The 13,750-nt window shown below is 37.9% G+C and overlaps 1 protein-coding gene across 1 annotated transcript; it reads right to left on the reverse strand.

Annotated features, from left to right (window-relative positions):
• Positions 1–4,936: 4,936 nt before the first annotated feature.
• On the reverse strand, positions 4,937–13,284 carry LOC140145358 (uncharacterized). The gene is made up of 4 exons (XM_072167108.1): positions 13,275–13,284; positions 10,990–11,730; positions 9,333–10,747; positions 4,937–5,014 (listed from the first exon to the last, which is right to left on the reverse strand). Exons 1-4 carry the CDS (start codon positions 13,282–13,284, stop codon positions 4,937–4,939), a joined length of 2,244 nt encoding a protein of 747 aa, XP_072023209.1.
• Positions 13,285–13,750: the final 466 nt, after the last annotated feature.

Raw genomic sequence — 13,750 nt, forward strand, 5'->3', positions numbered from 1 at the left:
TTTATACCAGCTTTTTACAGGAGCATTTTTGTCAGTGTCAGACTTCTGCAGGAGTCACGTGTTTTAAACTCGCCACCCTGAATTGAGCAGAACACTATTTGGAAATATGCAACGTCACCCCATTTTGTAGGTGTCGAGTTTAAAACCCATGGCCTAACATTCTTTATTGCAAGGTGATAATTCTTCAGCTTCATTCCATAATGGCATAAGGTGATTTTGATTATTAAAGAAATGGCATATATTGTTTTAATGATGTTCTCTCTCTTTCAAGTCTCAGTGGCCAAAATTAGCTAATTAATTATATTTGGCGTATGGTTACTAAGATGATATCAGCAATATGAAAAACATTGAACGTCATACTGGCGTATCAACTCGCTTCATTCCATAGTAGTTAGTGTAAGGTCACCTAACGCCACTATGGAATGAAACCGACGTAAAGTAACGCCATATGGATAGCACAGCGACCGAAGTGGCGTACAATTAGGTATTGGGTTTTGCGTGTTTTCCATACTGACGTACTAGCTTGTACTAATAGTTTTCAATTTGCCAGTTTTAATATGTCTATATAGTTACCGGTATATAAAGATAAAATCTATTTATTTAACTACAGAAATTGAAAATAAGTACAAAATATAATGAATGTCTGATTTACACTACCCGGTTTTCAATTGACATTTTTTCAAACCCGATTTTCTCTAAAAGTTGTTTATTCGCGATGCCCCACCTTACGCCCCCATAGAATGAAGCTGACGAATTCCATGTATTTTATGGTGCATCTTTTTAATCACTAATTGGGCTATTCCATTTAAATCCACACTACTACTGTGGAAGCTTTTGGAAATATCTTCCACAGGGGGAGTATGACTTTCAAATGGAATGAACACATAAGGCAGCTCCATTTGTAACTCATTCTCCCTCTAATAGAAGATTCAGTTTGATTCTTTTCTAGAGGGTGTATGAAATTCAAATTCTAATGCGTTCATTTCATGCGAAATTCATACTCCCCCGGTGGAAGATATTTCCAGAATCTCCACAGGGGTAGTGTGGATTTTAAATGGAATAGCCCATTATGTCTTGGTTTCACACTTCATTTGGCACAAGTAGATGAAATCTTGTCATTATCCGAATCATGTAATTGAGACTAGTAAACCAACACTATAGGTGTTTTAAGTAATTGAATACATGAATCCAAAACCCACCCAAGTCCATGGGAAGTGATTTTGAGAAAAAACCTGTGTATCATTTTAATTCCTTCAGTTAGATTTACCTGGTCAATATGGTAAGTTGTACGTGCAAATGGGTGGGTTAAACTGTATTAGGTATGACGATTAGCATTTCAGGGACTTCGTTGGGTTCATTTTAAATTCTGGACTTGGGTGGTTTTTTGGATCATATACTAAGACAATAATGTTGGAATGAGATTACCACTAGTAAGATAATACAAAATAAAGCACACAGTTATGTATAATGTTGATAAGCATTCTGCCATGTAATATAAACCACACACTTTCCTTGATTAAACCCATTTTTTTTTCAAAAGTCACTCTCCAGCAATGAATGTGTTACAAGTGGACTTTTATACATACTCATGATACTGGATTTCAATCAATGTGTTACAAGACTCAAATCATGGACTTGGGTTGATTCTTTCATACATGCTATTTTTCACATGCTCAATAGACACAGAGGATGCATTTGAGTTGTTCTTTCATACATATGACAGGCCTATGTATAGCAACACTTTCCCATGCTTAACTCAATTTGGCCAAAGTATGGACTTGGGTGGCTTTTGTATTCATATATTCAATTATTTGCCACGCTGGAACTTACATGTTGTGTCCATGTAGCGGCACAGAGTTACAGGCATACTGAGTATTCTATCTTGGCTAAGAATGATATAAAATGCCTATTCTCAAATGTAACGCATTATTTTATTTTAAATTCTGAACGTTAACATTAACATATCTAGATTCACATTGGTATATGGTAGATATAATATTGTATATATTGTTTAAAGCAATAAAACCATTAACAATTGTTTTTCAACCTGCATAAGTAGCTCAATAAAAGCCTAAAATGTGTGTAAATTGTGATATTTCTCTACTGTATTACTTCGTTCATGTGTACAGGTGTAAAGAAACTATCGTTTTTGTGTTATAAATCAGGATGCCAAAATTATGAAAAATAACCGCATTTGTCTGTATCGGTATATATATTTTTGGAACAGTAAAAACTTTTCCCTTATTTAAGATAAGGGTCAGTTGGGTGTAGACCAAAGATATTATACTCAAGGATTACCAACTCAAATTTGTACCATACGTAATGATATTGCGAATCTGCCTTATTGGATTGTCACTCATGGAAGCCACTTAATGTACCTTCTGTGATAAGAGTCAAATGTGTGTAGACCAAAGATATTATACTCAAGGATTACCAACTCAAATTTGCACCATACGTAATGCTATTGCAAATATGTCTTAAACAAGAGACTATTCAAAGTCTGAATAAGTCTGAATGAGTTTTATCTCTGATTATAAAACTTCTATACCAAACTTGTGCTGGTGTGTATATAAAATACCAAATAATATGTATTATATTATTTTGTAAATTAAATCTAATACTGGAACTAAAAGTTGCAACTCACTTTGCTACGTTGCGTCCGAAAGCATCGGACTTCATCAGGCATCTGATTGATGATGTTGTGATGACGTCAGATGTTGTGACGTCAGACGGCGAGGAATGTCTCGTAACGCCGGGTCCCATGCGTGTGACAACTGGAAGCGGAGTCCCCCTTTTCTGTTAATTGCGGGCTCCTCCACTCTCTCCCATATGAATTCTCTATAACTCCTCTCTCGAACCACCTCTCCTCTTTATCTAGGATAATGGCTTCCTCAGGGTTGAAGAAGTGTTCAGTGTTCTTGTTACAGTGGTTGTACACAGCGGAGTTTTGGGCTTCGCTGGAGCTTGGGCGCCTGTGTTGGTTCAAGCGCGCTCGTAGAGATTGTTTTGTCTCGCCTAGCACTGGCTTCTGTGCTGTACTCTGATACCTGTATGATGATTTTCAAACTGCTGTCGCGGTTTGTGGATCGGGCTAGTTCTAGTCTCGCCTACACAGGAGTCTCCAGTCCGGAGCAGCACAGGTAATACCATAAACTAGATTGTACTGTTTATCTCCATCTCTGGGGGTTTGTCCTTGACATGCACGACATTACATTACATTACATTACATTACATTACATTACATTGCAGGCATTTATATAGCGCATCTACATCAAGAACGATGCGCTTGGAAACACAAGAAACAACAGGAACAATGAGAGAGAAAAAAGACAATTAATGCATAAATAACTGAATTTTGAGAGATCTCTTAAGGAGGCTGTGTATTCTCAGACATGCATGTAGTAAAAGTGCAATAACTTTGTAATTATTCACGCAAGACATATAAAAGTATACATTTTTATGAAGGCAAGACATCAATAAATCTTAATATAAATACAGATTTGGGGTAAAAACAACAATTATGAAGAAAATCACACAAAAGTGAGTTTTTGGCAATATTTGTTAGGTACATCATTACAAAAAAAACACTCTTTCCAAAATATTTTATTTTGTTTTTAGCTCAATCTTGAGGCTCCATTCCATTTTTTTGATAATGGCCTTATTTTTTGAGATATTGACCATATAAGGCATCAACTTGAACTTTTTAAAATTCAGAAACGCCTATTTGCACAAAATGATGCCTAAAATCGGAAATAGACCAAAATATAAAAAAATGAGAAAACCGCTTCTTGAGTCGATCATGCTTTTTACGATGATCATATTTGCTTACCTATAGATGCTGTATTTATTGAGTTAACGTGTACCTAAATCGTCATTTTACCGAGAAAATGAACATTGAAATAATGGCCGTTGAAGTTTAAAGTGGTCACATTTTGCACTTTGATCGAAGCTCGCAGGAGAATGCGGCAGTTTTTATTTTTCTACCTAACATTACATAAACATCGGGTAAATCGACGGCCCTTTGAGAAGTTTGAGCGAAATCCATTCATAACTTGATATTTAAATCGGGGGAAAGAACTTGAAAAAACCCACATTTTATCAGCTAAAACGGAGCCATTTGACCACTAGGTTTTTGTGCTTCCGTGGTGTTTCCATAAGATGCGCCGCGCATGCATATAAGCGTCGCGTATGAGTAGCGTATTTGTGCGTTAACAAATTGCGCGATACGCAACGCGATGCGTTGTTGCGCGCGCGTGTACCCTGCTGCTACAACAAAGATTTTCTTTCCTTTTCAATTTCAAACACGAGTGGAATAGTGAAATAAAATCCTTAAAATATTGCAGTTGGAGTTTACAAATCTGGATTTTCATTCCTTGTATTAATACTAGAGTCTAGAGTACACAGCTGCCTTAAAGGTGGATATGGAATCAGAGTTTCTGACAGACTTTGGGAGAGCATTCCATGTTTTGGGAGCAGTATAATGAGAAAGTGCGATTTGAAGCAAAATGAAGATGGCGCAGGGGCGTAGCCAGCTTTCTTGGTCAGGGGGGGCAAAATAAAATTTTGGGGGCACAGACGAAAAAAATTGCAGTTGCATCATACAATACATAGAGACTGTATGTCTTCGAGCTTCCCGAAAAGGGCCTTATTGGGATGATGTGCGCGCGTAGCCCGAAAAAAATGTTATTTTACACTATTTTCGCCCATTCTCCGGCTAAAAAAGGGCTTTATTTTTTACAATGTGCGCGCGTAGCGCGAAAAATTTTGTATTTTACACTATTTTGGCCCTGAATTTTGCTAGAAAAGGGGCTCCTTGCCCTTTTGTTTTCCTTTGCCCTCCTGATTTTCTCTTTCATTTTTTGTCAGAGGGGCACTTTTTCTTTCATTTTTTTTGTCAGGGGGGGGCACTCTGCCCCCCCTGCCCCCCCCCCGCTGGCTACGCTACTGAGATGGCGTCTGGTATTTGGTACACTTTGTCGAGTGGCATCAGATGCTGAACGGAGACTTGGTCGTGCTGGATGGTACAAATGCAGGCAAGATAACAAATAGCCTGGAGCGAGTCCTTGTAAACACTTAAAGATGTAAACCATGATCTTGAAGGTGATTAGTTCACGAATCGGTAGCCAGTGAAGTTCTTGAAGGTAAGGTGTGGCATGATCTCGCTTCTGTGCACGGTGGATAAGCTTGGCCGCCCAGTTCTGTATGCATTTTAGACGTTGTAAATCTGAGCTGGTGGATCCAAATAAAAGTGCATTGCCATAATCCAATCTAGAAGTGCACGTACAACAAGATGGCATGTGTTGTGATCGAGGTATTTGCGGATGCGAGTAATGTTGCGCAGTTGCAGATTGAGACCAGAACATAGAGAAGTAATATGAGGTTTTATACACGTGGCTGAATCAAAAACAACACCGAGCTTCCCCCGTAGGATGTTAGTAGGTTTGAAGCATGAACTGCACGGGGTTTCCCAGCAAAACTTGTATTTTTTCATAGTGACCGTAAAGTATGTAGTTTTGCATATGCAAAACTACATATTTTGCCGAAGTATGTAGTTTTGCATAATTATACAAAACTACATATTTTGCAAAGGTATGTGGTTTTGCACACAGCACCGGGAGTGGACTATGAGCATTGCAACCCACAAGTGTATATCAGACATTTCTGAAATGTTTGATCGGTACTGTGATCAGATTCATATAATAATTAATGTCCAATGGACAAATGGCTGATTTGCCTCAAGCAGTCGATAAGAGAATTGAATCGGTAAGAAATTAGAACTACCTATCCAATAACAAATTATTTCGTGTTTCTCCATGGAGCTACACCATATCTTTTGTTGTTGCCCTGTTGTTCTAAGAGTTGTTGTAAAGTGTTGTCAATCTCATTATCCAATCATGGGACAGGTATTATGATACAGTTTCCTGTGTTAAAGAATGATCAAATGTTGGAAAGAAATTAGCAAATAATAATAAACAATTTTGGACCACAAAAAGATGACCTGCTTTTTTTCCAAATCAGTCACTTGTACACTGAACTATGAGCATTATATAACGCACAACTTTTTTACTGTTACTCACGGGTTACTCCATATATTATGGAATTAAATGTTATTATTACACTGTAGTTCTAAGATTAGTTTTTTTATAATGTTTCCTCTATTAGATCGAATGTTTGAACAAAGTCAACAATAATATTATAAAGCAATTTTGATATGATACTCAAAAGTAACACCAATATAATAATAAATAGTAACACCAACTTTCATTGATCAGAAAAAAAGCGAGCTTGTAACTTGAATTTATTATTATAAGGAATTCAACAAAGAACAAACTTAAACTTGTTAAATGTTGTGTGAGTTTTGCACATGAAATCAAGTTCATATTCTTATGTCTAAACATCTTTTCTAAAAATTGGGACCACAATCTTTACCTTAAGGGGGTACTACACCCATTGCATTTTTTTTGCATTTTTTTGCATTTTTTTAAGTAATGAGAAAAGAAATTGGACAAAGTGGTATGCAAAATGAAGGGGCAAATCTTCTCGTTCAATTGGTGGCATCAGTATCAATGACGCGTACATGCTTCTAATGGTATAAGCCAAAAAGTGGTACATCACTGACGTTTTAGATCCACTTCATTTTGGAAAGCTTACTATCAACGGATTTCGTTAAAATTTTGGATATGTGTTGCTAACACATTAGGGAAATAATGTGGATATGTAAAATGGGAATAAGTGGTCCCTGATTTCTTTTATGACTTCATGAACTTGGTGCTCCACAACTATCAAAAAAGGAACCGGTTAAAATGCTTCTATTTTCAATGTTGAGCTATATTTTGTATTTTGAACTTGCGACATTATTTCACTGAAACTTAATTAAGCCATAGGTAACAGGTTATCACAACCACACTACAGCAATGTTGAAAAAGATTGTATTTTTGTCACCTATACCACCATATTAGGTAGTTTTCCGTAAGCTTCATTTTTGTGATTTTGGTAACTATTTTATATTTATTTGCCCAATCCATCTCAACTAGGCAATCTAAATTGTACTCACCATTTACATCCCAAGGTATTTTAGTATATCCACCTCACACATTTCCATTATATATCCAGTAACAGACAAAATATCAAAATTGATGCCTCATTATGACATGTATGATATCACAGACTATCACATGTATTCAGAATTGATGCCTGAATTTGACCTGAACCAATTGACCTATAACCTGACCTTTGATGACCTTATAGCCTTATTAATCCCTTTTCCTAACAACACATTATGGAAGATACATACATGGTGTAGTATTAAATTGTCTATGTGGAAGAGATTAGGCCTATTTAATTTATTCAGTGTTATAATCAGTGAGTACATTTCTATAGATAGTATAACAAAGGATTTAATGTATTCTATTCATGTATTCTACTTGGACATGTTCAATAGAATAAATTATGGTTTGCTATGAAACACACATCTCAGTTACTAGGATACAGTAAACAGAAAAATATATAGGCCTAAAATGATTTTCTAAAATGGTTTAAAATCACTTTGTAGGTAGAGATATTTTATAAGTTTAGGACATGAGATTATGAACATATTTATGTAGTTCATAAATTTGCAAGAAAAAAAAGACGAGAGGTACTGATGAAAATCAGGGTATTATTCCCCCTTAAGATGAGATCTAAGTAAATCCAATAACTATTATGTATCAGGACTATTGAAATTAATCTCTTTGATTTAACACATGTATATACTGAAATATTGTTGCATTGTATTATATGCTTAATTTACATAACCATACAGAATGCCTCATTTCAAATATTGAGTTTTAGTTTTGGTTTTGGTTTTGGTCACGTGGTTTCCTATTGTCCTGCCTAACCACTTGAATCACAAGATATCGAACTCATTGTTTCTACCTTTTGTTTAAAACTAAACATTTGTGACAGGTAGTTTCGGTTTTGGTTTCAGTTTCTTATAAGTGGTGTGACGAATAAAATCACGAGCAGAGAAGTCGAACAAAGCCGTCTACATTTGAAAGCATTGATTTAGTTTGAAAGCATTGACTTGAGACTACGAAATAGCCTAAGCTGATTTCACTGTGAAAATATATAGACCATCGAAATATTTCCACAGACATAACAATAGACACTTGACAGATTATGACTTCAGTGATATAAACACTATTATACACAACTCTATTTATGTGCATGTCGCATGACGGAAGATCAATATCATAGAAAGCTGGGTTAAACTGACTTTTATTCAATTTATTTATTGGAGAAGAGAGAGAGAGAGAAGAGATCGTCAGGGAAAGAGGGTGTGTGTGTGTGTGTGTGAGGGGGGTAAGGGGGTAAGGGCGAAAGGGAGATAGCATTGGAAGTGGGAAGGAAGGAGGGGAGAGGGAGCTCAAGAGTGGAGTGGAATAATAGGGAAGAGTCGATATCGAGTGTGGGGAGGGGGATGGAGGAGGTTATATATAGGTGGCGGAGGGAACATAGGTAAGAGGTATGGGTTGTGCTTTCCGGGGAATAATCTAATTCATAATCAAATCATCTACATCATCATGCATCGTTTATATTTCAGACAAATAAACAAAACACCCCCCCCACCCCTCAATATATGCACATGATTTCTACATGTAGGCCTCGTATATATCCATCCTTTATGTCTCAACGATGTCTATGCATAACTTATCAAACGAATCTCGGAACTCGGGTGTAATTATAAGGTGTCATGGAAGTGTGCCACCTACGGCAGAGAGCATCAACGCGGGCGACAGTTGGTGGTAATGAAAATGTTAGCACAATAGGCTATTATATACGTATGGTTATAGGCCATTATACTTTTGATTATATATACCCTCTTGTGTCCTCCCAGCACAATAGTGTTATGATTGCAGACCAGTCCATCTCCACTTTTGAATCCCTTGATTTTTGGTTTCTGAACAAAAGAGAAACCAAAACTAATGATTTGAAATGAGGGAATGTAGAATTCTATGAAATTGAACAAGGCAGAATTATATTGTCTTGATTTTAGAATTTATTACGATTTAAGTTGACTACCTGACAGTTTTTCAAATTTGGGTTAAATTCAAGCTTTGGATATGATTTTGAAATTAAAATCAAACAGCAATGCTCCATTTTCGTAAAGTTCAGAATAATAAGACAATCAAAGTAAATTTAGGTAAACAAATCCAGTAAACTACTCACGTCTTTAGCTTTCGCCATCTCGGATGATGGCTTTCTCAAAAGTGACTTGGTTCACTGCTTCTCCCGCGGAAAGCGGCTGTAGCCTCATTCCCAGAGTGTGATGGTACAAGCAGTGAGTCATATACGTGATCTAGAGTGTATGAGCCTATGTCCCGGTTCATGGTGGCGGCCCCCTTTCTCCTGATCCATATGGCCTCCCTGACTTTTCTTTTGAACTGATTCGCTTCCTTGTCAAGTATTGTAGCTCCCTCCCAATCTATAACATGGTTGTCGGCAGCTACATGGTCCGTAATTGCTGACTTGTTGAATTCTGTGGTAGATTCTTTCCGTCTTGCGCGGGTGTACTTCTTGTTTTCTGCTTTCTCTGCATCTTTCTGGTGCTCTTTTAACCGTGTGCCAAACGCTCTCCCTGTTTCACCTATGTATGATTTTTCACAACCCTTACAGTCAATGTTATAGACCACCTCGCACATCTGGTTGGTTTCTCTCTTGTCTTTAGGGTGCACTAATAAGCTCTTAATAGTGTTATGAGGTTTCATGGCTGTTGCGATTGTGTGCTTCCAAAAAATGCGCTTAAGCTTCTCTGAGAGGCCTGCAACGTACGGTAAAACTACCATACCCTTTGACGGGTTATCATCGTTGCTCTTCTTTGAACTGTTACTCTTGATCTTGCTTGTTGACATTTGCTGCTTAACACGGTCCATTGCCCACCTTGGATAGCCACAGTTTTCTTCTTCCTTTTTATCTTCCTCCTCTGTCACTATGCTATCCATTCTGTCAAACAGTGTACGAATGACCCCGAGTTTCTGATGAAGGGGATGTTGTGAGTCAAAGTTCAAATATTGATCCGTGTGGGTTTTCTTTCTGTATATGAGAAGCTTTATGCTGCCATCTTGTTTACGGACCACTAATGTGTCAAGGAACGGTATGCTACAATCCTTCTCCTCCTCATACGTGAATTTAATATTCCCCGTTTCGTCCACCTTGTTTAGATGTTCAGTTAGTTTCTCTGTGGTGTCCTTTTTGATGACCTCAAGCACGTCATCCACGTAACGGCGCCAGTATTTTGGTGCACAATCGAGTGGTGCCGTGGCAATCGCTTGCTGTTCTAGCCATTCCATGTATAGGTTTGCCACAATCGCACTAACAGGACTACCCATAGCTGCTCCAAACTTCTGGCGGTAGATGTTGCCTCTGAAGGAGAAGTATGTCGTCGTGAGAATGAATTCTAAAAGCTCCATGATGTCGGTTGCATTCAGTCGTGTGCGTTCGGGTAATGTTGTGTCTTTAATAAGCCGGTCTCTAATGATCTCTAAAGTCTTGTCTATTGGAGTGTTTGTGAATAGTGAGACCACATCGTGAGAGTTAAAAATGTCTCCATCATCGATGAGTACACCTGTAAGCTCTTCAGCGAGTTGTTTTGAGTTGGTGACGTGATGTTCGGTTGTCCCTACTAACGGCGAGAGAATTTCTGCAAGTGCCTTTGATGTTTGGTACCCAATGCTACCTATGTAATCCACGATTGGCCGGATCGGGTCTCCTTGTTTATGTATTTAGTGGTGCAATACAGTCTCGGTGTGTTTTCTGCTGTGGGGTACAGTAGCCTATATTGGCCCTCCTCAATCTTTTTCTCTGCCTTGAGCTTTTGTAACATACCAACCAACTTCCGCTTATAAGTAGGTGTTGGGTCTTTCTTAAGTTTTTCATAAGTTTTTGTGTCACTTAACATGGTTTCAACTTTACTTTCATAGCTCTGGATTGTTTGTACTACCGTACATTTACCTTTGTCTGCCCCCATGATGAGCAAATCTTTCGATTTTTGGAGCTCCTTTATTGCCTTTCTCTCCTCTTTAGTGATGTTAGATGGAGGAATTTTCGCTGTTTTAAGTGAACCCGCAACTTCCATACGGAGGTTTTGTGCCTCTCCCGGTAGTAGCTTGGCACATGCCGACTCACAAGCGACAATAAATTCATCATGAGGAATCTTGTTGACAGATACGGCAAACCCTAAACCACGCGCGAGTAAGCTTTCTTGGGGATCAGTAAGGTCTTTTTCTGACAAGTTTTTCACCCACCTTTCACGCCATTTCTTCAGATTGGTTCCACTCAAGTCGAGCTCTGTGTTCTTTTTGTCTACAAACTTGGCTTGCTGTTTATTTTTTAGTCTATCCAACTTAGCTATGTGTCTTTCTTTCGTCTTCTTTTCTTCATTTTGCCTTTTGTTTACGATATGATTTTCAATATGGCGGCGCACATCGGAATCATGCTCCGTGTTGTTGTTTACGAGCAGTGTTTCTAGATCGTTATTTTGCAACTCCCGTTTTCCCTGGAGATGTTTAATTTTATTACTCACGACCCTGATACGTTCGTTAACCAGCTCTTTTTCCGCTCTTTTAATGATGTTTCTAGCCTTCTCGGTGTTAATGGGGCAGCGGATCTTTAGACTCGATGGTGTTAGTCCATTATCTTTACATCTGTGTGTACTGCTTGTACCATCACACTCTGGGAATGAGGCTACAGCCGCTTTCCGCGGGAGAAGCAGTGAACCAAGTCACTTTTGAGAAAGCCATCATCCGAGATGGCGAAAGCTAAAGACGTGAGTAGTTTACTGGATTTGTTTACCTAAATTTACTTTGATAACCAAACCAATCCTACAGATGAAACTGTTCAGTGAATAAGACAATGTTATTGAATTTTGAATGCAGTTTAGAGATTGAATCTCGTCTACTAGAAGCACTTTTTTTTTATATCAACGTATAGGTATGTGTCTGTTCTATCCTATCCATATCTACAGCCTGTCTCAAAAAAAGTTGTGCAAGTGAAAAGCGCCCTCTGTGGCAATTAGAAAATACCGTTGTGACATAATGCTTACATCAACGTCAAGGGCATAGTCTTAGCTCTCAAATGCCGTTTAGTCTGTTCAATGTGCTTGTTTTAATCTCGCCACTTTTACTAGGGAAGAGGGCTGTACATGTATATATATCAATGATAGCATCACGTTTATCAAGAGTTCCTTCGTGAAATCAAAAGAATGCATCAATTACACAACAATACAAAACTGTTTTTAGTGTTTTATCATGATAAAGGTATAATGATTCTCTTTTTCCACGACAAATTACACGATAAATAAATATTTCACATTCTTCTGTAAAATTAAATACATGTGCATGTCAATGATTTTTTCACGGTAATACTGTTCTCTTTGTCATTCAAGACATATTAAAAGACAAAAAAATATTGCACACTTATAGGTTAATGAACTTTGACAAGTTCATGAAATTTGACAAGTTAATGAAATTAGACAAAATAATGCACGCACGCTGGTGTTGATGCGTATAATGCACGAGCCCCGAAGCGGGAGTGCATTACACGCATCAACATCAGCTATCATTGATTTACATGTACAGCCCTATTCCCTAGTAAAAGTGGCACAATTGTGATTTTACCTTTTCGTTGTTAATTAAACATATCTCGAGATTAAAAAGGGCAAATTAAATAGAACAAACTGTATTTGAGAGCTAAGACTGTGCACTTGACGCTGATATAAGCATCATGTCACAACGCTATTTTCTAATTGCCAAAGAGGGCGCTTTTCACTTGCACAATTTTTTTTGAGGCTGTATACCAAAGTAAGTACAACAGTATCCATATTATGTCATTATGGCGTCATAGAGGCTAAAACCATTTTCGGCTAAATATCTTAGAAACATGAAATTTACAATGTTTGGCAAAATATATATGAAAGAAAACCACTATTCCAATCTAAAGTTTGAAATCAATAGCCCTGAATATATTGACATAAGAGCAACACAAATACATCAACCCCTCTACCCTCTAAGGGCCGAGTGTCGACCTTACAACATCGAGTAAGGTCAATATTACCATGATTACACAAATACATCAACCCCTCTACCCTCTAAGGGCCGAGTGTCGGCCTTACAACATCGAGTAAGGTCAATATTACCATGATTACACAAATGCATCAACCCCTTTACCCTCTATGGGCCGAATGTCGGCCTTATCCCGCCGAGTATGGTGGCAGGCCAATATTACACAAATGCACCAACTCTCTACCATCTAGGGGCCGAGTGTCGGCCTTACCCCGCCGAGTAAGGTCAGGTGGTAGGCCAATATTACACAAATGCACCAACCCATCTACCCTCTAGGGGCCGAGTGTCGGTCTTACTACGCCGAGTAAGGTGGTAGGTCAATATTTAGCCCTTTAATTGGTGCAAATGATGATCCCACACTTAGCCCAAGTCATTTTGGTAATAAAAGATTTGAGCATTTTCAAATATTTACCGTAGAAGTGATGATGTAACAGGATTAACTACTATACACTGGCGAAGTGATGTAATAATCGGATTAACTACCATAGCAATAGGTGAAAACATTTTTTTTAAGATACCGCGCTGCACTGGTACGTTAATGCGGTACCTCTGCATTGAACCATATCATGTTGATCATTCGCACCTGTAAGATTAGTATAGTATTAGAAAGCTAGTGTTAGGTACAATCAATTTTTGATTATATCGCGCTGCAC

The sequence above is a fragment of the Amphiura filiformis genome, unplaced genomic scaffold (genome assembly GCF_039555335.1).
Source record: "Amphiura filiformis unplaced genomic scaffold, Afil_fr2py scaffold_232, whole genome shotgun sequence".
Classification (NCBI taxonomy): Eukaryota; Metazoa; Echinodermata; class Ophiuroidea; order Amphilepidida; family Amphiuridae; genus Amphiura; species Amphiura filiformis.

Bases quoted from the DNA above. Each gene is read 5' to 3' on its own strand.
- LOC140145358 (XM_072167108.1), bottom strand. The intron at 10,748-10,989 runs GTAAATGTACGG...TACATAAACAAG, and splicing joins CATCATGGGGGCAGACAAAG to GAGACCCGATCCGGCCAATC. The intron at 5,015-9,332 runs GTATATGACTCA...TGTACCATCCAG, and splicing joins GCTCATACACTCTAGATCAC to CACGACCAAGTCTCCGTTCA.